The sequence below is a fragment of the Microplitis mediator genome, chromosome 8 (assembly GCF_029852145.1).
Source record: "Microplitis mediator isolate UGA2020A chromosome 8, iyMicMedi2.1, whole genome shotgun sequence".
In the NCBI taxonomy this organism is placed as follows: Eukaryota; Metazoa; Arthropoda; class Insecta; order Hymenoptera; family Braconidae; genus Microplitis; species Microplitis mediator.
The window spans coordinates 9,135,644-9,162,214 of NC_079976.1; the positions used below are offsets into that span (position 1 = coordinate 9,135,644).

The 26,571-nt window shown below is 27.6% G+C and overlaps 1 protein-coding gene across 3 annotated transcripts in view; it reads right to left on the reverse strand.

Moving 5' to 3' along the window:
- Nucleotides 1–23,599, reverse strand: part of LOC130673023 (protein groucho-like) — a 38,850-nt gene extending 15,251 nt beyond the window's left edge. Inside the window, exons 1-9 of one of the 3 annotated variants that reach the window (XM_057477873.1) lie at nucleotides 23,138–23,597; nucleotides 21,004–21,425; nucleotides 14,361–14,473; nucleotides 13,726–13,789; nucleotides 9,873–9,917; nucleotides 7,354–7,416; nucleotides 6,132–6,218; nucleotides 5,667–5,699; nucleotides 3,956–4,351 (exon numbers count right to left, since the gene is read on the reverse strand). In XM_057477873.1, coding sequence (XP_057333856.1) covers nucleotides 3,956–4,351; nucleotides 5,667–5,699; nucleotides 6,132–6,218; nucleotides 7,354–7,416; nucleotides 9,873–9,917; nucleotides 13,726–13,789; nucleotides 14,361–14,473; nucleotides 21,004–21,039 — 837 coding nt within the window. In that variant the 5' untranslated portion in view covers nucleotides 21,040–21,425; nucleotides 23,138–23,597. Of the gene's footprint in view, nucleotides 1–3,955; nucleotides 4,352–5,666; nucleotides 5,700–6,131; nucleotides 6,219–7,353; nucleotides 7,417–9,872; nucleotides 9,918–13,725; nucleotides 13,790–14,360; nucleotides 14,474–21,003; nucleotides 21,426–23,137 lie in introns of all 3 variants that reach the window. The other 2 variants (XM_057477874.1, XM_057477876.1) reach the window with 2 other exon arrangements.
- Between the last annotated feature and the right edge of the window lie 2,972 nt (nucleotides 23,600–26,571).

Here is a 26,571-nt window from a genome sequence, read left to right on the forward strand (position 1 = left end):
TTTCATGTCCCCCACCCTCAGTAGCTCGAGCCAAATAAATTACACCGCCTCGTGACGCGAAAAAATCCAACGAGTTGCGCGAAGAGTGAGTGAGTAAGGACGAAATTTAAGCGTCAAGAGTAAAAGAGAAAAATAATAATAGTAATTGTTATTATTATCATTATATAGACAGAATAAAAAAAAAATAACAATAATGATAATAATAAAAATAAAGGAATTAAAAGAAAATAAAATAAAAAGGGGTTGAGGAGAAAGAAAAAGGTGAGTAAAGAGGTAAAGGAAGTGAGAGAAGGAGGACACAATATAAAGAGAGATTCAAGAGTGTGTGAGGGAGATAAAATGAAAAGTACGCTCTGGTGGCATCGTGGTCTGCTTTAATTGGTTCGACGTGGTCAGATGAAAAATTCAAACCTTTCCCTCCGACTCATTTTAGGTCCTCATCCTAATTCTCTTTTTCTTCCTCTTCATACCGCCTTTTTATTCTTTTTTTTTATGTATTAATATTTTTAATGTGTATATATTCATTTTTAATTTTTATTTGACGTCATGTTTAAGACGTTTTTTGTGAGGTTTTTAATAGTTTTATTGACTTTAACGAAAATTAAACATTTACAAATTTATTTTAAGGCCATTCTCAGTGTCCCCCACTTTTTTTTTTAATTTTAAGAGTATTTTCAGACAGTGCTCCCCCCCCCCACTTTTTATAAATATTCAATAATCTTGAACTGTATTAAAATTGATGTAGATTTATAAAAAAATTGCTTACAGTTGTTATTAATTAAGTCGAATTCGGTATGATACTAAAATTAGCAGAGGTCTAATAAATTGTAGATTTTTTTAAAACCGACAGATTATAAAATAAAAATATTTTTAAAAAATTGCACTTAAGTATAGTTTTTTTAATTTTCTACATGGGCATATTTTTTTTTTTTTTTTTTTTTTGTAACTGACTCGTTGAAGAAAAAAAATCTGAAAATTGCTGATTGTCTGTTAACTTTATGATCTTGACTTTGGTAAATAAATTTCAATAAAATTTTCATGTCAATATTAGATTCGCTTATCCCTGATTAAAGAAAATAATTTACTTAATTACAAAAGTATATTTATATAGTATTGAAATTGAATTGTTTGGAATCATTTTTTAAAATCAGGGATACAAGGTGGCTTTGGTATAGTCTGTAATAAACCGTGTCTTAGCAATCGAATAATTAACACTCTAAGATCTAATAAAAACTATATAATTAACGAGCCGTACAATAGATAGCTAATTAAGTCAACAAGTTCAATTTAGTCATCGACTTTTGTGGTAAATATCTTCCGGTTTTTGAATCAAAGAATAAAAAACTTCTCCCAAACTGATGAAAGATTTTTTTTTTTTTTTTCTAATCCAGATGAAAATGTCAAATTCTAATTATACTTGCATGATTTTATTTTCAAATCGCAGTTTTTCTTATATTTATAACTATATGATGTAACCAGTCTACGTACCCGATTTTCGTGTATTATTAATAAATAAATCAATGTCATATGTTTTAATTGTTATCAATTAATTAATAAAACTTTACTACGGTCATGACAGTAGAAAGTCATTAAATATTTTTTTTTTCAATGTGGGGGGGGCCCTGCCTGAAAATATCCTTAATGACTTTTAAATGTTATAACCGTATTAAAATTTTATCAATTTATTAAAAAAAAATAAACGCATTATTTGAAAAAAAGATGACGTAGTTACGATTTTGCCGACGTAAAGATTTGAAATAAAATTACTTACAATTGTTATCAATTAGGAGTTAAACGAAATTTGTTGAATAAATTTTAGCCTATAAAATATGAAAATTTGAATTATAAAATTGACATGAAGATTTTCATAAAATTTTTTCACAAAATTTCCTTTAACTCCTAATTGATGTCAACTGTAAGTAATTTTTTTAAAAATCTATCAGCAAAATTGCAACCACGTTTTTTTTTTAATTAGTGCCTTAACTTTTTTTTAAATTAATTGATTAAATTCTAATACAGTTGACAGTTTAAGGTCATGAAATATTTTTTTCAAAAGGGATGGGGGGTATTGTCTGAGAATGTCCTTAAGGATGTTACTATAGAGATTATTATTTTTTTGAAAATTTGATTTGTCATCACAAAATTGTGCAAATTTATTTTTACAATTATTGTTATTAAGACATTTGAATTCTATAATTATAATTAAGAGAAAGAAATAAAAAATATCCATTTATCTAGATTGATACATAAATAAATAGTTGAATAAATTTGAATAGATTCATAAATGATGTCAAAAAAATAGACTAAATTTGTATTTATACATTTATTTTAATTGAGAAAAAAGTATTATTATTTTTAATTGCTAAAGTTTAACTGATTATTATTAAAAGAAATAAAAATAATTAAAGTTTTATTGTTGGCAATTTTGATGGGTTTAAAAGAAAATTGATAGAAACAGAGAGAGAGAATTGTAAAAGAGATGTTTAAGCAGCCCAAAGACACTACTGTCCTGTATGTCTTGGTGACGAAGATAAACTACCGGTTAAAAAAAATAATTCAAGAAAAATAATCCAATCTGTTACTTGTGTATATAAATACATATATATATGATATTACGCTGGGTATACCCGTCTCGAGTAACAAAAAATAAAAAGTAAATGTAACGTAGATGAGACATTTCTTCTCGCGTTTATTTATTTGTAACTTTTTTTACACGGTTTTTAATTATGGTTAAGGTAAATTCAAGTTGTTCATTTCTACCTCCGCAAAACAACATTTAAGTACGAAACAAAAATTGTATATGAAGAGCAAAAAAAAATATGAGAAACGGTTAACCCTGTGAGCCAACTCGAAAACTTCTCGCTGTTTTCGAGCTCAGCGAGCGCAAAAGCGTTATTATTGTAAATTTTTGAGCTCAAAAAACGTTCAGACTAGAAAAAAATATATTTCGCTGAAAAAAAGTAATTTTTGTCCGACGATATTTTTGGAACAAATCGACAGACTTGCACGTAATTTGCAGCAATTGAAAGGCTAAGCGGTTTATCAGTTGAGTTAGGTTACTAATTCCAAAAGGACAAATTTTTATACGCCCTTTTGACTTTAGTCACTAAGTTTAATACCAAAAGAGCGTGTACGTTTTTTTTTTATTGCCAATCGTTTAGTAGACTTATTTTATGGTTGAAAATTTTTTTTCCAATTTTCAGCTTTGGAATAAGTCAATGAAGTAAAAGACCTGATACCTAATCAGGGAACTAGTATCCGATCACTCCATGTATTTGTATATCTATAAGTAAAATTTTGTAAATATACATATACATAGGCCAAAATGCCGATTCCAGTCGCATAATCGTATAAAAAATGAAGTTATAGTGCGACAACTGCTCAGGTGAGTTAAATACGAACCCCTGCACTAGAAAAATTATAATAGCAATTAAGGGAAACCGTAGAGTCTTAGCAGGAGAGCTATTGGCCTCGAAAATAGGCTAAAATGTTTTAAACTTAGTGACTAAAGCCGAAAGGGTGTATAAAAATATAAATCTTTCTTCAATTTGTGACACAATGTTACAAAAACCTAAAATCAAATTTTTTTCATTTTCATTTTCCAAATAACTTGGAAACTACTCGGCCGATCGACTTCAAAATCTAATCAACTTTAAGACTCGATGATTTCTTGCGACAAAAAGATGTACGGCAAAAATTATGTAACACACACACACACACACACGACATGTAGTGAGAACTAAATTTTCGAAAATTGGATCGAAACCAGTAACTTTCTTTTTTTTTTTGAAAATTTTCAATTTTCATAGCGGGAAGTCTAAAGTTTGAAAAGGATTTTTTAGAGAAATTTCTATATATGCCTAAACTGTCAGAGATAGTGTGAGCAATGTATGATACATAACTTGATAAAAATTAGTATATTTATTAATTAATTAATTATTAATTAATTACTTACATGATGAATTTTATCTTCTTTACGTCGTTTAGCGTCACCTTCTATATCCGGTGTACGTGATCGAAATTTATCACTGGGTGATACAGAACGTCTGGTCGATCGTTCATCAGTGAGTGTAATTGATTTACGATCTGCTTCAGGGGTTTCATTAGCAGCAGCGCGATGCTGTTGTAAGTCTGATGATTTAAGTAAAGCTTGAGCTTGCACCGCTGCTGCAGTTACAGCTGCGGCCGTTGCTGCGGGATGCGGCGGCGGTCCTGTCAAATGAGGTGGCACAACTCCACCCCCAGCTACTGCTGCCGCGGCTGCTGCACCCGCGAATCCTAAAAGACTCGCTGCTGGTGGCATACCACCTACAACTCCTCCATGTGGCATTTGTTGTGCATGTATTTGTTGCTGTAGTTAAATTATTTTATTATTCCTTTTCTCATTTAATTATGTATACAGTCGACTACCCGTTAAAGTCTGGTCTAGTGGATGTACACAGAAAACAATGATTTCTTGACACGAGAAAAATTTTTCATTATGAATCGAAAACAAAAATGAGAAATTAATTCCATTACGAATTGAAAACGAAAATTTTCTTGAGCCAAGGAACAATTTCTAGCCCTGAGTAAATTTTTGTTTTTACTTCATAATATAAAATTTTTCTTGCGCCAAGAAATCTTCTTTTTTTTTGTATATTAATTACAGTAATAATCATTTAGTTAATGAACATAATGTTCAATCTAAATTTTCAATTGTAACAGAAAATTTAAATGCAATTCATTATAACAATTGAATCGTTTATTTGAGAAACCTCATGTCATGTTTTTTACGAAATTGGGTTTTTTGCATTTTTGGGTTCTATGGATGTCCCTCCATGAAATCAATCAAAATATGCATCAAATCAGCGTTTAAAAAAAAATTAACGCGGTGACAGCAATTTCATTTAATTGAGAAACCCCATAAGTCAATGACTCAAATAAACAGAGGCAGTTTTAGTTTTACAGAAATCATTTTTTTTTTTTATTTAAAATTCGCGCTTTATGGGAAATTAATTTCAAATGTTGTTTTATTGTTGACTGTTATATGACTAATTAAAATGTTTAAATTAATTATAATTTTTTGTAATTTCTGAGTTTCAGAGTTCAAATACATATTTAATACTTCATTTTATCAGTGTAATAAATGGTTTGAGTGAAAACATTTTAAAAAACAATGATTTTATAACTTTTTTTTCCATTTGATTGAGAAACCCCATAAGTTAATCAACTTTAAATAATTTTTTTAAGTAGTTTCAGTTAAAAAATTAAATTTTTCTTGTTGGAATCTTTTTCAGAGACGCTAACATTATTGTATTCAATTATTTATTTATTATTTTAATGTCAAGTTTTTCCAAAAAAATTTTTTTTGTGTTTCCTGAAAAATTTTGTTTTCTTGACTTATGGGGTTTCTCAAATAAACGATTCAATTATGAAAAATAAATCATATTTCACTTAATATTAATCCAATTATTGTGCGAAACATAGATAGTAATTTTTTGCATTATTAATCTGTCTATTTTTTTCTAATCTTATTGACATAAAATTGACAATTTTAATAAAGCTGTCGGGTACGAAACTCAAAAAAGTGATTAAGTGAAGGGGAAACTTTTTGAAATCAGTTCCGTCGAATAAAGGGAGAGACTCATTACGGACAGTCGATTGTATCAATAAAAATTTAAACTTACCAGTAATTGTTGCAATCCTTGCTGTTGCTGTTGCTGTAATAAATAAATAAATTTAAAAAAATAAAGAAAATATAAAAAGAAAGTATGCATAAAGTGGTAAAGAATAAGAGGAATAATGTTAAGAATTTATTATCACGGAGAACGAGTACAAGAACCAGGAGTAGTAAAATTCCACGTGTTCTTAGTGTGCTTACAAAGGGGTTAGTTTGTGTTGTTTGAGGTAAAATGAGGCTAAAGGGAACTAAAGGGGTTTAAAGGGTAGCAGATAGGCTAAGTACAGAGTGGAAAAGAAGAGAGAAGGGTTAGATCTTGTTGAGAAACGACTTTAAAGGGAATGAGTAAAATGGTATTTGACTTTGTAAATATTTAGTCACTTGTTCGCCTATATAAGGATGTGTGTATTAATAAAATATACATAACTTTCAATTTATTCAAGCTTTATAGTTTAAAAAAAAAATGAATTACCCCAATTATTGCATTGAGTTCCGTCATGGTCAGTTGTTTTGCTCTTTCAACGGCATTCATTACTTGTTGTTGATGCTGTAAGCCATGCTAATTATCATGTTATGTTTTTAAATTTATTTATTTACTTAATTATTATTTAACTACACTGTAAAAAAAAGCGGTGTTAGAATGGACTTATTTTAACACCGGTAAGGTGTTAAAATGAACTCACACCGTTGTACGAGTGTTATGAGTAAATTCTGATCGAAAAATGAGGGTGAGTATAAAGGTTTTAAAATCTACAGAACAGAAAAAAATGATAATTATAATATTTTGATGAAATTACGTAGTTACCGTTGGTTGAGATGGAATAAAAATTGATTTTATCTATTTATAATAAAGCAATGCCACTTTTATTCAACTGAATAAATTATGTAATTTTTTGATCACTTATCAAATTAAATACTTAGGATCAATATTATCATCATTTTTATTATAACTCTGATGTTTCTTACGTAGTAACTGATTTGAAGATGATAAATTAATCATTGATAATTTTATTTAATTTCTCTCACTGATTCAGTTTGCAAAGAGACGAATCATAAAAATCTGTTTCTCATATTTTATTAAATAATATTGATATTTAATTATGGACAAATATTCGTTGGATTTCTCTATAAATTAGTAAATCGCTACCGGTATTATTTTAATTCTATTTCCGAGATTGTATTTAACTAAAAAAAAAAAAAGGATTTTTTGTCGCAAGAAATTTTTTCTCCCCCAAAAAATTTTTTCTTGGCTCAAGAAACTTTTTTCTCGCCCCAAGAAAATTTTCGCCTTCAATTCATAATGCAAATAATTTCTTGGGGTAAGTAAAAATTTTCTTGGGGTGAGTAAAAATTTTTTGTGCCAATTCTGAACAAAAAAAAAGTTTTTCAACTGAGAGTAAATATTCTTGATTCAAAAAAATTTTTTTAAAAACTTCCATTTTCTCAGACAAAGTAGAAATTTTCTCTGACCAAGAAAAATTTTCTTGGCTCAAGAAAATGTTGACTTGGTTCCCAAAAACGTTTGTCTTCCAAATTATTTTCTTGACTCAAGATAACTTTTTTTCTGTGTGCGTCAATAACTTTAACACCAAGATAGTGTAGACACACCGTTTTTTTTACAGTGTAAAATTCGGTAATGTTATTAATATTCCTATTATTATTATTATTATTATTTATAAGTTGTTATTACTCACTTCTTGTGGTAGCGCAGGCATCATTTGCCCAATTATTGCATTTAATCTTTTAGCTATTTCAGTCTGAAAATAATAATAAAAATTATGTGAGATGATTTTGTCATAAATTCTTAACAATATACATTCATATAACTTGAGCAATAAAATTCATGTGTTACTCGCAATCACAATATTAATTTACTTTTTTTCTCAATTATGAATGATGATCAATATAAATTATACACCAACTTTAAATATCGATAAATAAAAAATAATCACAATAATTGAAAATTTAAAAAAAACTTCTCGATGGAACAGAAAAAAACGCAATTTTTATTTCGACATTAAAATAAATAAAAAAATAAAAACAATACTAATAAAAAAAAATTCTCCTATCCCCTGGAATAAAAAAAAAAACAAAAAAAAAATACATTCACAGACTGACCAATAGGATATAACTCATCCAACCTGACATGTCATCCATTTTTCTTTCCTTGAAAATTTTTTATTTTTCCATTTATCTCTCTATCTCTCTTAGCCTTCATATTCTCCCACCCGCTCTCAATCCCATCTCCCCCTCCTCCTTCTCCTCCCCCGTCATCCCGTTTCTCTGCCCACTCTCTGAAAACCCTCTATCTAACTATATATGTATATACATTTATATTTTATATTTTTATTTTCTTTTACTTGTACTACTTTTATCCACAACCATCAAGAGTGGAAAAAAAATGTTTTTTATTTTTATCACCCCTACAATTTTTATTTTATATTTTTTATTATTTCTCTACGCAAAAGTCTGTACTGTTTTATTTTTTTATTTGTTTCTGTGTTAGAGTGAGATCGAATGATTTAGTGAGCAAAAAAAAGATGCAATTGGAGATACAGATAGAACGCTAGGGGGTTAAAAGGGAGAAAGGGTGGAAGGGTGGAAGGGAGAGATAAAAAAAAAGAAAGGGTTTGCTGCAGTGGTCTAGGGGCGAAAGAGGATGGCAACGATGACATCGATTTTTTTACCCGTTACTAATCTCAATGCTATCTTTTTTTATTTTTATGATTTGTTTTTTTTTTTTTTTTTTTTTTTTTTTAAAGCTATATCTATACTTTCTCTCATCTCGTTGGAAGCTTCACCCCCTCACAAACACCCCCTTTTTCATTCCTGCCCTAGCACCCATTCGTTTACCGAGAGAATCGTTCGTTGGTTCATACGTTCATACGTCGATGCTGCCACTGGTGCATGTGCATCCAACACACATTCGAGAGAAAGAAATAACCATTTTTCCGTGGCTCTTTCTATTCGTTTTCGTTTTTCTTTTTTTTTTAAGCCTTTCGTTTATTTTACTATTTTTTTTAATAATTTTTTTAGTTTTATGCAGACGCTTTCTATATCTATTTCGATTCATAGTGAATTAAAATAAAAAAATATTAAAGTTGTTGGAACGAAAAACATGAAATTTTTAAAATTTGTATTAACAAGTAAATAAATTTTGTTTTTTTGCAATAAAAAAAAAATGTTATTTATTTAATGGTTATTAAAACCACAAAAATGTAGTGATTTTATTTGTGTATATATTTATGGTAGATAAAATACAATGAGTATTTAAAAGTTTGTGAGAAGAGTTTAAAATTGGAACGGAGCCAACAAATTCACATTTAGTCGACTAACAAGTACCAAAAGTGGTTGGTTGCTATAGGGTGTAGAGTACATTAAGCAAAATGTCAAGAAACTAGATTAAGTACCCAAAAAAAAAATTATTTGTTTCCCTTTTTTTTTTTGGTCCTTAATCTATTGGACCATCTTATCTTATTCATTTATTTATTTATTATTAAGGGGACCACTAGTGTGAAATTTTGAAAAAATAAATTTTTTTTTTGCATATTTTGATAGTCTATAGCATCAAAAATAACATACTAAAATTTCGAGCATATCTCGAATAGTTTTTTTGAGTTACAGCCATCTGAGGAACAGTCGCTTATCGGTTCTCGAAAATACATTTTTCAAAATTGCTGCAGTTGTAACTCAAAGACAAATCATCCGATCGATTTGATTCGAATTGCAGCTTCTTTTATAAATGATCCTACGTACCATGAACCTCCAGTTTTCCGATTGAATCAAAAATGTAATTTTGGCAGGCCAAAAATCATCGAATTTTCGCGCGAAATTTGAAATTTTTTTAAAAACTCCGTCATTTTGTTAAACTTCAAATTTTTTCTTAGCCCGAGGGTCATGATACGGGAAATACCTTCTAGTTTAATAAACTTTTGGGTTTTTTTGATTTTCGGTACTATAACTGCAGCAGTGGTGGATTTTTTTTTAAGAGCCTTGGGAGATTGTGAATAACTCGCTGAATTTTGAATTTTTTGGTCTAAAAATTTTATCCTCTTTTCATTATATATCTACAAATATATCCTTAAAACATTAAAACATTCTATGCAGTAGTTTTCTTTAAAAAAATTCCTAAAATCATCTTTTTTTCAGGCGGTCACACTAGTGGTCTCCCTTAATTAATATTTAATATAAAAAACAAAGAAATTGTTATTACCTGTTTGTGCATCTCCATATTTAGGCCGTAAGACATTTCGTAATACTGCAAAAAATGAAAAAATGTAAAATCAGTTTATCATATTAATGTTTTTAATTATCTTGGCACTTTGATTTGGATTTAATTGAGCTAAGATTCAATATCGGAATTGTAATTCCGATTGAACTTATCGTAGTGAAACCTCTACTTGAAAATACTTTTTTTTTTTTTTTAAATTAACATTCTCGCCAAATGATCAGAGAGAGATTAAAAATACTTAAAGTGAATTTTATATAAAATTAAATCCCGAATCACTTACAAATAAATAATATCGATTAATCCTACAGAAAAAAAAACAGTTAACTTGGACTGAGAAAAAAAGTACTGAATAATAAAATTTTTTATTCAAGATTTTTTTAGTCGGGGAAATATAATCTCCCTTCGTGACGTTTACATCTCAGGTAGAATAAAATGCTTTTAAGAATACAATAAAGTACATTTGTTGAGTAAAATAATACTTTTTTTTTTATTAGAAACAAACTTGTTATTTAATTAAATCGAGAAAAATTATTCATGTGGAAACATTTATATCATATCGCGTTTCTAATTCCAAAAGGACATATTTTTATACGCCCTTTTGGCTCTGGAGAGCTTCCTAACGCCAAAAGGGCTTATAATTTTTTTTTTTATTACAAATCGTTTTGGGGATTTATTTTGAAGCTAAAATTTCAAAAAAAAAAAATTTTGAAAGGTAAACGGAAGTATAATTTGAGATAAACGCCTTTTTGGCCTTCAATTTTTAGCTTTAAAATAAGTCTACAAAATATTACGACTGCCTAATTTCACAACACAGTAAGGAACAAATTTTTCAAAATCGATTTTTTAATATTTTTAATTCCAGTGGAGTTTTTTGAACATGATTCAATTCATATTTCAACAATTTTATTTTTGTGAGTTACTGTGTTTTGGAATCAGGCAGCCGGCTAGGCAATGAAAACAAATATAAGCTCTTTTGGTTTTAAGGAGTTTCTTAAAGTCAAAAGGGTGTATAAAATTATGTCCTTTTAGAATTAGTAACGCGATATATCATTGCCATGATGTAATAGAGGATGTACTATTTTACTATTAAAACAGAAACCTATCACTGAATTAAGTAACAGAGGAATGCTTGTCACACTTTCCTGTCAAGTTTGCGATATATAATTTAAGAAATATGTTTCCTACCAAGAACACTACACGCGACTGAGCGCGATCTCGCGGTGAGCGCCGAACTAGAGCATTAAAGCTGAGTTATTAGAGCATACAAACGTTCTCGTATTTAAGCAATACTATTTAATCGAATAAATCAAATTTTTTCCAGAGAAAATAGTTTAATACTGCTACAAACATGTAACATAGCTTCAAAAAAATATCTCCCATATTAAGAAATAAAAAATCTTGAAACAAGTAATTATTTTTTGATTTAAAAATAAAAATATGTTGACTTGAGAAGAAAACTTTTGTATCAAGATAATTATTTACTTGGTGAAAGAAAATTTTTACTTTCCTAACCGATAAAAAAATTTATTGTATGAAAATAAAAAAGTTAAAATTAAAGCAGACTTATAATGACATAATAAAATAAAAATAATATTTTAATAAAAACTGATCAATAAATCATTCGTATCCTCATTTAGTTTAGTGAATATCGATTACTAGCTTTAACTGTTCACCCTCAATGCTCTTATAAAACCCACCCTCTTATAGTTACTCTAATCTATATATGTATGTATGTATTGCTGTACTATTCTGACAATTTCTCACTAATATATATACTCTTCTGTCTCTGTTACACAACTAAAGTGTCATGTCGATGTAGCAATTTACACGTAAAATAGGGGTAGAAAGACCCGATCTATACCATGTACATCTCTATATATAGAGGAGGGTTTAGATTATAGGGGAGAATTTGGGTTTACATATCAACATATCCGACTATAGTTTAGTTTCAAACATTGTTATTATTAATATTATTATTATTATCATCATTATTATTATTTTTATTATTATTATTAGTATATATAATAACCCAAACCCTAGATCATCCCTACTAAATAATTAACTAACTGACAAAATGAAATAATACGTCCGTTCTCGTGACGATTATCATTATCACGTTGAACGAACCGTTGGATCAATTACTAACACCCTTTATCTCATTTTATTACAATCTTTTTATATTTTATATTTTTTCCCTATTATCTTTGTATCCAATTAAAAAAAATAAATAAAACTGTAATACACAAAGGAAAATTAAAAATTCTTAATTAAAATTACTATAGTTGTTTTAATATTGATCTAAACAGGATAAAATTTGAAAAAGTGTTTTGTAACAACTATTTCTTATCACCATATATTTTTTTAACTGCTTTGGAAATTTGTGAGTTATTTTGAATCTCGTAAAATTGTAAATATTATCTGAATACCTAATAAAGAAGTTGAAGTTTAAGTTAAAACTTGGCTAAAGTTTTGGAAATTAAGTAAATAATTAGAAATAAAATACATAATTGAAATTGTAAATATATCGCTAGTAGTTCCAAAAAGGCTTACATTTTTGTACGCCCTTTTGGCTTTAGCCACTAAGTTTAAAACCAAGAGGGCGGATAATTTTTGTTTTATTACAAATCGTTTTAGAGACTTATTTTAAAGTTAAAAATTTGAAAAAAAATTTTGAAAGCCAAAAGGGCACATAATTTAAGATGCGCCCTTTAGGCTTTCAAATTTTTTTTTTTAATTTTTAGCTTTAAAACAACTCTACTAAACGAAGCCTATAAAAAAAATCATACGCCCTCTTGGCTTTAGGATGCTCCCTAAAGCCAAAAAGGCGTACGAAAATTTAAGCCCTTTTGAAATTAGTAACGCAATATACGTACAAGTAATAATGTATGCTCCAGAAATTTAATTACACTTAACAACGTGATAATTAACATAATAAGAATTATGATAGTTAATTCTTCTTATGATACTTCATTATTAATTGTATATGGAATTTGTAATTTTTGACAGTTAAGAAAACTTCATTAACTTTCTTAGAATTGACGAAATACTACTATAGAGTCAAGGGGGAAATGAGCGCAAACCCATTCATTTCAGACTGAAATTCATGGGTTTGCGCACACTTATCCACTGCGCACAATTTCCTCATATGACTCAAAGGTAACAGATTTTATTAATAAGTGTTATGTCTTTGTATTTTTGACAAATTTGCAGAATCTGATGACGTAATCAGTTCTTGATTACGAAACTTCATTCATAAAATATAAAATAAATTACAACGTCTAAAAAATAGATCAGAAAAGCTAAAAAAGAAAATTTCATTTCAACGTTTAATAAATGTAAGTTAAGCTCGATAAAATGTTAAAATAAAATTTAATTAAAAAAATATATTTTTCTTTTTTTTTTGTGCTGAGAGGTATATGATGTTTTATATAAAGTATGTAAGGCATTTGAGATCGTTTTGAAACATGAGAGAACTGACATCGACTGCTTTTAACCATATTTCACTGGTAGCATTCAATTTCCTGGTTCGTTGTATGACGGCATCCATGTCTACCGTGAAAACGATCTTTTAAATTCGTATTTCACTTTTGTATATATAAATTCATATTATATTTTATTTTTTAGTTATACATTCTCCTAGTGTATATTTGACACATTCCCAACCTAACTATACCTCCATAAATTTTATAGCAGCTCTCAAATCCCACATAAGTTTTTTTTCATTGACAATAATTTTTTTTTATTTTGAAAACATTTATCTTTTAGTCAGATCAGTAATTCATATATTTTTCAATTTCTAAGCTCAAAATTAGGGAAAATTTTATTTAACACTTACCATTACGTAATGCCTTTGCATTTCGGTTTTTTCATTGGCCAGTTTTTCATATTCGAGTTTGAGGCTGTAACAAAAAATAAAAAAAAACCACATTTTTTTATTGAATAAAAAAATAAAACTCATAAATTTATATATTTATTTATTTCATTTTGTTATTATATATGAGAGTCTCTCTCGCACATTTACTCTGGAGAATTTCAACGTTTCAAATTCACAGCAAACCCCCAAGGAAAGTAAAGTAAAGTAGAAAGAAAGGAGTAAAAAAAAGTAAAGAAAAAGAAATATATATATTATATAGAAGAAAAAGAGGAATGAAAGTAGATAGAAAAGAGAAAATAGAAGAGTTTGTAAAGGTCGGAGGTATATAAAAAAATAAAAATAAATTGTAATTTTTTTTCGTCAGTTTCATTGTAAACATAAAAAATAATAAACAAATAATTTATAAATTTTTTTTAGAGAGAATTAAATAATAAATATGTAATTCTTTTGTATGTAAACGGTTTTGATAATTTTTAGAAGTAGAAATAAAATTTTTTTAGGTTGAGACTGAGATATTGTCGAGCTCAAAAAAAATAAATTGCCCACCGATTAGGGAATAAGTCGGGTTGGTTTTGAAATAAAAATAAAATAATTACGTGTGATATTGCTGCTGGATAAAATTGAATTCTTCTTTTATACGTTCGCATGTTTCAGCAACAGTAAATCCACTGGCACGTCCACTTGCAGCTCCAGAGCCTCCACCAGCACCCTTTTAACAAAATCATCAGTTTTATAATTTTTAGTAAAATAAAAAATAATTTCTTAAAGAAATTATTATTAAACATAAATGGCTCAATACTTTTTAAATTTACAGGTCAAACATTACAATAAATAATAATCGTAATTAAAAGTGTTAAAAATTTTAAAAAATGTTCGTCAAGCGAGAGAATGATTTGGCCACTTGTTGATCCACGTGGCTCGCGATAGACAGAGATAAATATATTCCAGTAGTATAGAGTATAGGAGTTGAGTGTTGAATGCTTTAGTATTATTATATATATATGTATATGAAAAGAGGGAGCTTTTATTACCAACACTCGTTTACTATTCTCTATCCTCTTCCATTTTTCTCTATCATTGGATCGTTGATTCGCGGTCTTTTTCGCGCTCTCTACCCATTGGGATGGTGGGGTAGTTTGAACACCGTAATACTAGGGTGGTTAATGTTTTGAGGGTAGTTTCACTTGTTGCAGTCATCGATAACAATCATCAAACAGGTTGTTGATTATTAGACAGAATAAAAAAATTCTCGATTGAAGGTAAATATTTTTGATTCAAAATTTTTTTTTGAAAACCTCAATTTTCTCGGATCTCTTCTGACCAAGACAAATTTTCTTGGCTCAAGAAAATCTTGACTTGGTTTCCGAAACCGTTTGTCTTCCAAAATATTTTTTTTAACTCGACACTTTTTTTTCTGTCTATTTATTTATTTGTTTTTTTTTTTAAATTTTTTTTATAAAGTTACAAAACAAAAAAATTTTGCGGTGAAATTGCGTTTCTTAAATTAAAAGTACGGATATTTTTAATTGTATGTAAATTATAAAATTTATAGAAAAAATTAAATTTTATGTGAAAGAATAAAAAAAATATTGGATTAATTTTATCAACTATTCAATTTCATCTTTTATTTTCTTTCCTCTAAATTTTTTTTTTTTTTTAAGTAATAATGTCTACTACTTGACAATCTCGTTATCTTAGCAAGAGTCACAGAGAGGGTGAAACTGGAGTGAAACTGGGGTGTACAATCGTTTTCCGATAATCTGAGAATCGATATGCTTTCTCTTTCTCAGTTTTTATTCTCTTTATCTTCATTACTTCATTTCACATTTTTTTTTTATCTCACTTACTCACTCACCCCTTACCCTCACCCTTATCCTCACTCTTTTTTATTTCTTCCTTCAGTAGGTCTTTTTTTTCTTTTTCAGCTTGATATATCTCGACCGTGTAAACCGTGAAATGGTAAGAGAACGATAGTCGAGGTTGAAACTAATTAATTTGTAGGATCAAGAGAAAAAAAAAACAAGACGATCATAAAAAAGAGTAAAAATAATATTAGATTATAAGAGATTTTAGAAATAAAAAAATGATATTTAATGGTAAATAATATTGAGTTGAAATAAAATTTTCTTTTAGCACTTTTATTTATTTGATTTTTTTTATCGACTTTTAAATAAATAAGAAATTTATAAAAGTAGTTATGACTTTTATCTTACAAATATATATATTAAGTATTTACATTATACGTTAGAATTACGGCGAAGCTATCGAGTGTTCAATTGAAATTTTTGAGTAAATTTGATTTCGGAAATTTAATTCTCTAATACACAGAGAAATTATTCTTGTTTAAAATTATATGGTATCATAGTAAAACCGGGCCATATTGGGCACCTGACGGAATTCGAAATAAACACATGCAAAAATTACTATGGCCATACTACACAGAAAAAAAAGATTTCTTGGTACAAAAAATTTTTACTCGCCTCAAGAAATTTTTTGCATTATAAATTGAAAACAAAAATTTTTCTTGAGAAATAATTTTCTTAGAACAAGAAAAACTTTTTTGAGGCAAAAAATAATTCTTTCGCCAAGAAATTTTTTTTAGTTCTAAAAAATTTTTGTCTTCAAATCGAGGTGCAAAATTTTTCTTGCGCCAACAAATCCTTTTTTTTTTTTTGTGTACAAATTACTGTAATCACTGTAAATTTTACTATGGTCGCAGTAATTTTTACATTTGTTTATTTCAATTTCCGTCCGGTGTTACGATGATATCATAGCATTTCAAACAAGAATAATTTCTGTGTACAAAAACGAAATTGTTGTCTTTTGACTTATAGATAAATAATTTTTTTTCAGTTTTTAAAATTGACATTGCAGTTAAATTATCAGCCCTAATTAAACAAAACGATTCTCTGAATAATAAATGTATATCTATATAGTAGTAAAACTGAATCGTTTTGAATTGTTTTGAATTATTTATAATCGTTTTGAATCGTTTCTTTAAATCAGGGAGAAATAAGATAAAAATGTATGAAGAAAATTTTTAGAAAACTAAATTATTGAAAAAATATGACGCGACATTCACTAAAAATTTATAATTAAATTGAAAAAAGCATATAAGATTCATTATTATTTTATTTAATCACATTTTTAGTCTTTCCCATTCACTCTACTCGTACATGAAATAATTCAAACAAAAAAAAAATTAAAATTAAAATGAATAAAAAAAAAGCTTCAGGCAAGCTTTTTAATTTTTTCATTCTCGTACCAATGTCGTCTCTGGCAATTCGACGAACAATTAGCTGGGACGCAATTTGATTAGTGATTGTCATCCATGGACAAAAAAAAATTTTTTTTTTTTTCAACTATTTTTTAATTTATTTTTTTATATAGTCTCTCTGCTCTTTTATCCTCTCCCGCTCAAGTCCGTACTCAATACATTTTTCTTTTATTTTACAACGTCAAATTTTTTTTTTGTAACTGTTTTTCATATTCATTTTTACCAAACTCCTCTTTCGTATTTATTCATTACTCGTTATACTCGACTGTCGGTACAATTTTAGTTGCAATTCATCGTAATATGTCAATGAAATTTTTTTAATTTTAAAAGAATAAATTAAAAATAATTTAATTTAATTTTCAATACTTTTCGCTGAGTCCGTAATTAAACGCTTATTAAAAATATTTAGCGGGAATGAAAAATTAATTATTACTATTACTTATAAGAATAAAATGAAACGAAAATGAAAATAAAGTGTGACAAAAGATTACATCACAGATAATCCACACAGGAAAAATAATAAGTGAAAAAATTACAGTTTCAAATATTAGCAAAATCCCTCTACTCTGAAGTATAAAAATTACCTGAAGATCGGAATGTTTTTCGCGTAACGGAAATGAAAAAAAAATTATGCAATTTCAATGCTTAAGGGTGACGACGGGTAATTGGGGGTGGCTGCAATTCTCGGCTGACATACTAGTGCCTATGCGAAACATTTCAGAAATCTACTCTTTTAATTTGAATCAGTGAAATTCCACTGGTTCGCCACTGATTTACTAGTAAAACTCACTGATTCGACCAGTTTTCTTGGCGGCCATTTAATCCCACTGGTTATTAAACTTCATTAAGCTAAGGTTTTTTTTAATTAATGCTCTTTTCTCCCATACAGCGTATCAAAAAGTGATTTAAAGATAAATAAACCTCATTATCTACAATTTAATTGAGATTTAAATATTTTATAAAAAGATTGTTAGAAACCGAGCGCTGCTGACACCAGCCAGAGTTATCTCTAATTTATTATAGATTTAAGAAGATTTTTATTTAGTTTATTTACTTCATAATTATGTAAGACTTTTTATTTTGGGCAATAATAAATAAACTTTTAACAAAAAAAAAAAAAAACAAAACAAAAAAAGTTACTAAACTTCACTGATAAACCAGTGAATTTTAATGGTGGGCGTATAGACACTGATGTAACAGTGAGAATTCCCACTGATTTTCACTGATTCAACAGTGAGCTGATATAATTTTCATTATAACCCAACTTATACATATAGGGCATGATTATTTACATAAAATGAATAAATTAAAAACATATTTACGCAAATCTACTTTATCCAACTTCTATTACATCAACTGAATTAAAATTATTCAAAGTAATGTGGAAGAAGGAAACTGCACTTCGAGATTTTTTCGAAATTTTGCAGTATAGTTTAAATTAAAAATATAATATAATTTATGTTAAATAGAAAATGCAATAATAGGGTCACAATTTGGCTTGATATCTATTAATTAATTCAATTGTCACTAACAAACAAACATCAGATTATGTTGACTTGGTATAACCGGAATAACTAATCATAGGTCGCTGTCGATAACGGACACTCGAGGTACTTAAATTTTGCACTGGTTTGAATCAGTGAACCCAATAATCACTGGTTTACCAGTGAGCAACTTTGAATCTCACGGATTCAAATTAAGAGAGTAGATTCAGTAGATGTTTTACTTTTCATTTTGTTTCTTTATTTTCGTTTCACGAAAAACGTTCTGATTTTCAGTACTTAAATTACATTATTGCTGAGACGTAGTAATTATTACAGTTTCATACAAGACTTTTTTTTAGTCCTTAATAGCTTTTTATTCATAATAAAGTTTCGTTTAACTAAAAATACATTAGAAACTGTAAAATTTTGTATTGATAATTGTAATTACTTTATTACAAGAATTAGTCTCAATTATTGCAATGCAGACTATAATACTTGCATTTTTTTATAAGAGGGCCATGCTTTTGCACTAAAAACTGTATTTTTTCCGTGCAATTACTTGTAAAAAATTTTTTTCTCACTTTTGAATCATACAACTTCCAAAATGTTCCCTACCGTGGACACCGTATGCGACTGGGCGCGATCTCGTGGCGAGCGCCGAACTATTATCGTCACTGATGCCTAGCAACGGTTGACTTAAAATTTTTTTAAGACCAAAAATGTATTATAAAAATGTTATTGTCAAAAGATTAATTTTATTAAGTTACATTTTCAAAAAATAAAAGGTATAGAGAAAAAAAATTTTTTTTTCACACCCTTCGTAAGTGTATTTATCGAGTTTAAGGGGCGTACAGCCATTATAAGGAGGGTTGAGAGACAGGATAATTGTTTGTTCTAACCCTCATCTTTTTTCTTCACTCTCCTCACGTTGTAATTTTTATTTTTTTATTTTCTCTATTTATTTTATTTTACCTTGTAACTTTTCTATTCAATCTTGTGGAGTTTTATATAAAGCACATTTTTATATTTTTTCTTTCTTTTCTTAATATTCATTGCACTTAAAAGTATGTAGTGTATAAGACACTTGTTTAATTTAAATGGCATATTACGAGAAATGTGGGCGGTGACACATGTCTTCATAATAAATGCTTTTGTTGATATATATCTATATATTAAGCGAACATGTACAATGTGGCTTTATTTACTATTTCTTGAGAGTTTTAAAGAAAAAAAAAAGAAAAAATGCAATGACTTAAATAATATATTTACTTAGTTTCGCTTTATTTTCATTTTAAGGGCAGAATTAAATAAAATGTTATAAAATCCAAAAGTGCACACCCCCAATTGCTGATGATAATTATTAATATTTTATTTTTTTTTTTTTTAGTTTTTTCTTTTACTTTAATTATTATTAAAAATTTTTCTAAATATTCCGTTTTTTTTCGTAGATGTCACTTCTACATTTTTTAATTCTACTGTCACACTAATGCTGCTGCCAGTTTTGTGGCTGCTAAGTTTTTCATGAATTAACGGTTTTAAGTATTTCATTAATTACAATTAAAAACGGTTATCAGATACATTTGCCCAAGCTTTTGTCTGAAATGAAAGCCCTAAGCGCGAAATAAAGACACAGACCCGATGCTTTACCCTACGAACTAGCGAAGTGCACTTCAATTTTTTGATAACTTCCATTTGTTTACGAGAAAAACGAACAAAGTTCCCATTTACTGTACAAGTGCAAGAACAACGCAGTTACAATTTCACCGAGATATAGATTTTCAAAAAATTACTCACAGTTGTTATCAATTAGGAGTTACACGAAATTTATTAAAAAAATTTTAGCCTGAAAAATTTGACATTCCCAATTGTAATGATGACATGAAGATTTTACTGAAATTTATTTTCAAAATTTCGTTTAACTCCTAATTGATATCAACTGCATGTAATTTATGTCTCGACGGAATTGTAACTGCGTTGTCCTTTTTTCAATTAAGGCTTAAACATATTTTAGAATTAGTTGTCAAAATTTTATCGCGGTCATTACAATTAAAAGTCATTGAATATTTTAAAAAAGTGGGTTATACTGTCTGGGAATGGTTTAAAATAACTTATTTTAAATCAATGGAATAATCAATCGACTTAATACCGGATCGTAATTATTCCTTAATAAATTATGTATCTTTCTTTTGTATTAGTATACAATTTAACCCATTTTAGTTTCATCAAAAAAGTGTAGACATGATTTAACCTGAGTGAATTAGTCGAAAAAATAATTTCGATCGTAACGCACACACTTCGCGCTCGAGATGTGCAAAAGAAGGTAACAAATAAAAAAAAGTGACCAAAAAATCTTCAGATTTTTGTAATTCGCCGCGAACCAAAGCTTAAATTAACAAATAATTGTTTTGATATCCGATTATACGATTTTAAAAAATTTGTTAAATTATTTTATACAAAACAATAAAAAAAAGTACTTACGGGAGCGACTGGATGTCTCGCCGGTGCGGAGTACATCTTAATTATCAAAATATCCAATAGAATAGGTTAAATAGATTAAGTGTCTTTGGGTCATTTCATTTCATTATTAAACTTGTTGTTATATTTTAAGTTGTTATTATTATTCTCTGCTCTTTGTTCTCTATTCTCCGTACTCTTGTTTACCGTAAGTGTGTAAGTGTGCTGTTGTATTATAATAATGTCATTGAGCATCATATGTAAACACAAGTGCATCTATCAGGATATCGAGTAATCGATCTAGTCACCATCAAATCCTCTAAGTATCAAACTTTTTGTTTCTTTAATTTAATTATTATTATATATTTTAACAACACAAACACTTTCACAGTCACTTGGTTTTCTTTTTTTAAATTTTATTTTAATTTCTTTTCCCCAATTTGAATCTGTAACAAAAATATTATTTTTAAAATTTTTAAAAGTTATAACTGCAATTATTAATTTTAATAAATAATTAAATTTTAAATATATGAGAGTTATTTATACCTATTATAGTTTTCAGTAATCATATTATTGATATTTTAAATAAAAACAAAAATACAAAAGTTAATTTCTCAAGGTCTAAAATTGTTAGCGTGTCCAATTGAGTTTAAAACCAAAACATTAATAGAAACATAAAATAACTTTGTACTTTATATTTATACGTATGTAAAATAAAAACAAGACAAATACAAAACTACTTGCAATGTATAAGTAAATAAATAAATGTATAGAAGTAAAGCAAGTTAATTCGGATAAATAGAAATGTTAGTTCTAAATCTGGCTGAGTTAAGTCGATCCTAATTGCCTATAGAATTAAATGAACTAAATGTTTGCCAGCAATAGCTTAAGGAAACGTGCTCGAGGTTAATCGTTGAAAAAAAATCTTTAACACGATTCAAAAAAAAATGACTACTAAATTATTTGAATTAATAGAAACAAAAAGTTTATAGAAAAATCATTAATAATTAAATAAATGATTACTCCAAAATAATTTTTATCGTCACATTCAAATCTCAGGTATTTAAAAAAAAAAAAAAAAAAAATTTTAATTCAAGTTACGAACGAAGAAAAAAAATTAATATGAGTGTGAATGTAGCAGACATGAGACAATTTATAAATTTTGAATAAACAAATAATGAAATTTAAAAAAATGCGCGTACCAATTTTTCATTGATCTAAATACGTATGTTTTGAATTTTTATTCTACTTACACTTTATTTATTTATTCAAAAATTTAAAAAATTCTCACTTGTCAGTTACATTCACACTCATAAAATTAATACTAAATTGTTTTAATTAATTAAAACAATAAGTTTATACACAAATCATTAATAATTAATAATTAATTACTCCGAAACAATTTTTTTCATCACATTCAAATCATGATACTGAAACTAGCCGCCTAATAATTTTTTGATCTTTTTATAAGTGATAAATTTAAAAAAAAAATATTTAAAAAAATTGCATTTATAGTTTTTTTAATTTTCTATATGTGCATTTTTTTTTTTAATTGAATTGTTGAAAAAAAAATTCGAAAATTGTTAATTGTCTGTTAACTTCAGAATCGTTTCAAATCTCAGCTATTAAAAAAATGAGTGTGAATGTAGCTGACAATTGACAATTTTAAAAATTTTGAAATAAAGGAATTTATTAAGAATATAATAAAATTTAAAAATTGCGCATTTATAGACTTTGAAAATGAGTATGTGCATTATTGTTATTGTTAATTTTATATTTGTTTTTTGTTTATTTGTAATTTGAAATTCGTCTCATGTCTGCTACACTCACACTCATTTAAAAAATAGTAAAATACAAATTTAAGTTACAAAAAGAAGAAAAAAAAATTAACACTAAATTATTTTAATTAATTGAAAAAAAAATTTTATAGAAAAATTATTAACAATCAAATAACTAATTACTCCAAAATATTTTTCCGCCACATTCAAACCTCAGCTATCAAAAAAAAAATAAAACATAAATTCATATTACAAACGAAAAAAAAAAGTAAAGAATGAAATGAGACAATCAAGTGACTGAATATCACCCCATCATTTAATCTCATCACCACAGCTGTCGTGTCATCTGATTAAAACCCCATAAAAAAATTGACACTTACCGAAATAATCCAACAAAGCATCAAATCACATGAAATTCACCTCACGTTCAAATTTAAATTCAAATTAAATTATGTAAAAAAAAATAAAAAACAGTAATTAAAAAATATAACTACAAAAAAAAAGAAATTGATTGCTAATGTACAATAACAAAAGACCGGGCTAGTTAATATGAGCAACAATAACTTAAAACCACAAGCGTGTTAACGTACCGGCATCACGGTGAACACTGAACTGAACTGAACGTACGAACTACGAACTAAACCAACCCAACATTCAACATTCAACATTCAACGTTAAATTCAACTCAACGTAACACCAATAATGGCGTCTTTTAACGTGTGCGCGCGCTATATCCCTACCACCATCTACAATCTACCACTCTTGTACTTCTGCTTATATTATAACTCTCTTACTATCTCTTGTTGCTTTTGTCTCTTATTTATTTACTCACTCACTCTTTCTCTTTCTCTCTCTCACTAGCTGTCTCTGTCGTATAAATATTTCCCGCCATTTATCTATCCTTTATATTTTTTAAATTTTAAATACTAAACGATGGTGTGCACTCATTTTATTTAAATAATTTAAAAATATTTTCTTGGTCTTACGAGTATGAAATATAGTCTAGTATGTAACTGTATAAAAAGAGAAAGAAAGAGTATAGAGTAAATGATGTTGGGTGTGCGTCGTCGCAATTGTCAGTGGCCAAGTGTCACGGATTTGAAATACATACATAACATACGAATACAACTGTCTCATTTTAAACGCATGCGCTTTCTCACTTGGATAATGTGTATTTATGTGTTTAATGTTGAGTTGAAATGAGATGAGATGAGATGAGATGAGAGAGAAAAAGAAAGAAAGAGAAAGGGTAATTCGTTCCTAATGTAAGTGCGATAGAATTAAATGGTGTGAGGATTTTCTGAATGCAATTGGGAAGAAAAGGTGTGTTGGTATGCTGGTGTGTAAGGATATATGTAGAATAAATGTATATAAATAATAAATATATGTGTATAAATGATACTGTATTGTAAGGATGTGTAGGTTCGTTGGCTGGTGGGTTGGTTTTTATAGGCGCAAGACTAATCGTATTATATATATATATATATATATATATATATATATATATATATATATATATATATATATATATATATATATATATATATATATATATATATTTTATTGAAGGAGAGGGTGTTGGTGTGTGCATTGTGCACGCGACGTGATCGGCAATAGAATTGAAGATTGAGGGAGGATCTTTACTTCGATTAAGTTGACCTCCACGACTCATATTAAGTAAATTGCCTTGTTTTTATTTTTTTTTATTTCTTTTTCATAGATTTTTTGATAGCCGAAGTTCTAGAGTAATAAATTTTTATTTTTCAGTTTAGTAACAATAATTTTTTTATTGTTTTTAAAATTTTTAGAGTATAAAAAATTTTAATAAAAAAATAGTTTTTTTTCTTTACATATATGAAAATTTAATAAATTATTATTATGATTATTTATTGTTTATAAGCCATGAAGTCGTAACTCCTTGTGGACATCCAAAATAAAAAAGTTTAATACATATAGTATACATTGTTGTATTTAAACATTTAGTCAGAAATTAAAATTATAATATTATATCTAATAAAATAGAGTTAATATAATATGCAAAAAGTTTGTTATCGAATAATCGAGAGGGTTTAAAATAAAAATTAGGTTTTGGATGGTCTATTTAAACGGATTGTAAAACTCGTTCATTAAATTCAACTTAGCAATTAACCTTTGTCTTGTCATTTAATTTAACATACTTATTTTATTACTTCTTTTTTCATCAACTTAAACAACAAGGAAAATAAACCTGATATTAATATTTAAATCTAGTAGAGTATATATTTTATTTGGTAAATTGAACCAAATATTTTATGAGGTAAAGTTTGAAAAAATTACATAAATGAAAGAATTGGCATTAAACAACAATGCCGTGGTGTATAATATAATGTATTGTACTCTCTCAGAAGAAATTTCAGTTTCAGTTTTAAAAGTCTCTTTATTCATCAAATGCATTGTACATGATTGTTGTCACACATTAATAATTGTTCCTTTCCCTTTGGGGACTTTACCACTTGTTTATTTATTTATTTTGGCTTGTATTATTAGGAATGATATGTTTAGTTTCGTGGTAAAAATTGAAAAAATCCAGTTTATTTCCAGAAGAAATAGTGTTGCTAATTTTCAGCTTTCAAAGATTTTTATTGATAACAGTAAAAATATATACATCAGTTAGATACAGTATATCTATACATTTATATGTCACGTGCACTTTTGTTCCCTGTCCTTAGGCTTACACAATTTTAAATTTTAATAATAGGATTTATATTTTATGCAATAACGTATAGATATAATAAGTGCAGAGTGGGAAGAAGCAACAGAAAAAACCCAGTTAGATATTAGGAGTGTTTCTAATTTTTTTTTTACTTTTAAAAATCTTTTATTGGTCTAATTTATATTATATAAAATACAGGTGTTACATATAGATTTCCTCAATTTGCGATTCCTATTTATAGATTTTAAATTTTACTTGCATTAATCTTACTTTATTTAATTGATTATCTTTTGGTGTGATGTGGTTTCTGGTTAATTTTTAGGAAGAAAGTGTTGCTAATAAAATATAACTTCTCTTAAATATGAGTCTTACCAAGAACACCGTGAAAGACTGGGCGCGATCTTGTGGCGAGCGGAAGTACTCTTGTCGCCACTGCCTAGCATGGTCGAATTCTCCTTCCTACATATATATATGTTTTTTTTTCTCAAGAAAGGTTTTTCTTCGTTGAAACATACCAACGTTCTTGCGTTTAAATAACATTACTTGGACGGATTTTTGCAATATCGTCTTAACTAACCTTATACGTTAAGACGTTATTGCAAAAATCCGTCCTCTTATTCCTATAAATTTGATCTTTTTTCAAACAAAAAATGTATAATATTGCTACAAATAAGTAACATATTTTCAAAAAACTATCTCTCGTGTGATTTCAAAAAATAAAAATTCTTGAAATAAGTAACTTTTTTTTTTATTAAAGTGTAAAAAATACATTGACGAGAAAAAAATTTTTTTTTCAATCTCAACATTATGTCTGAAACTTTATACAATAGAACAACTTTCGTATGGTTTATATGCCCAAGACAAGAACAAAGTTGACCCTAGCATGTACATATACATATGTGCTTTATCCATCTATATACTCCCACCCTCTTTACGTACATATACACAGAAAAAGTTGAACTCATACTTAAAGAATATTAGTTGTCAACTGAAAGATACTTATAATAAAAGAACTAAATCAACAATAAACTCGTATCATGTCTTGACATTTTTATATCACAAAACTTAGATACTTCTCTCTTTTTCTCCCTATACTATATAAAAATAAATAAATAAAAAAAA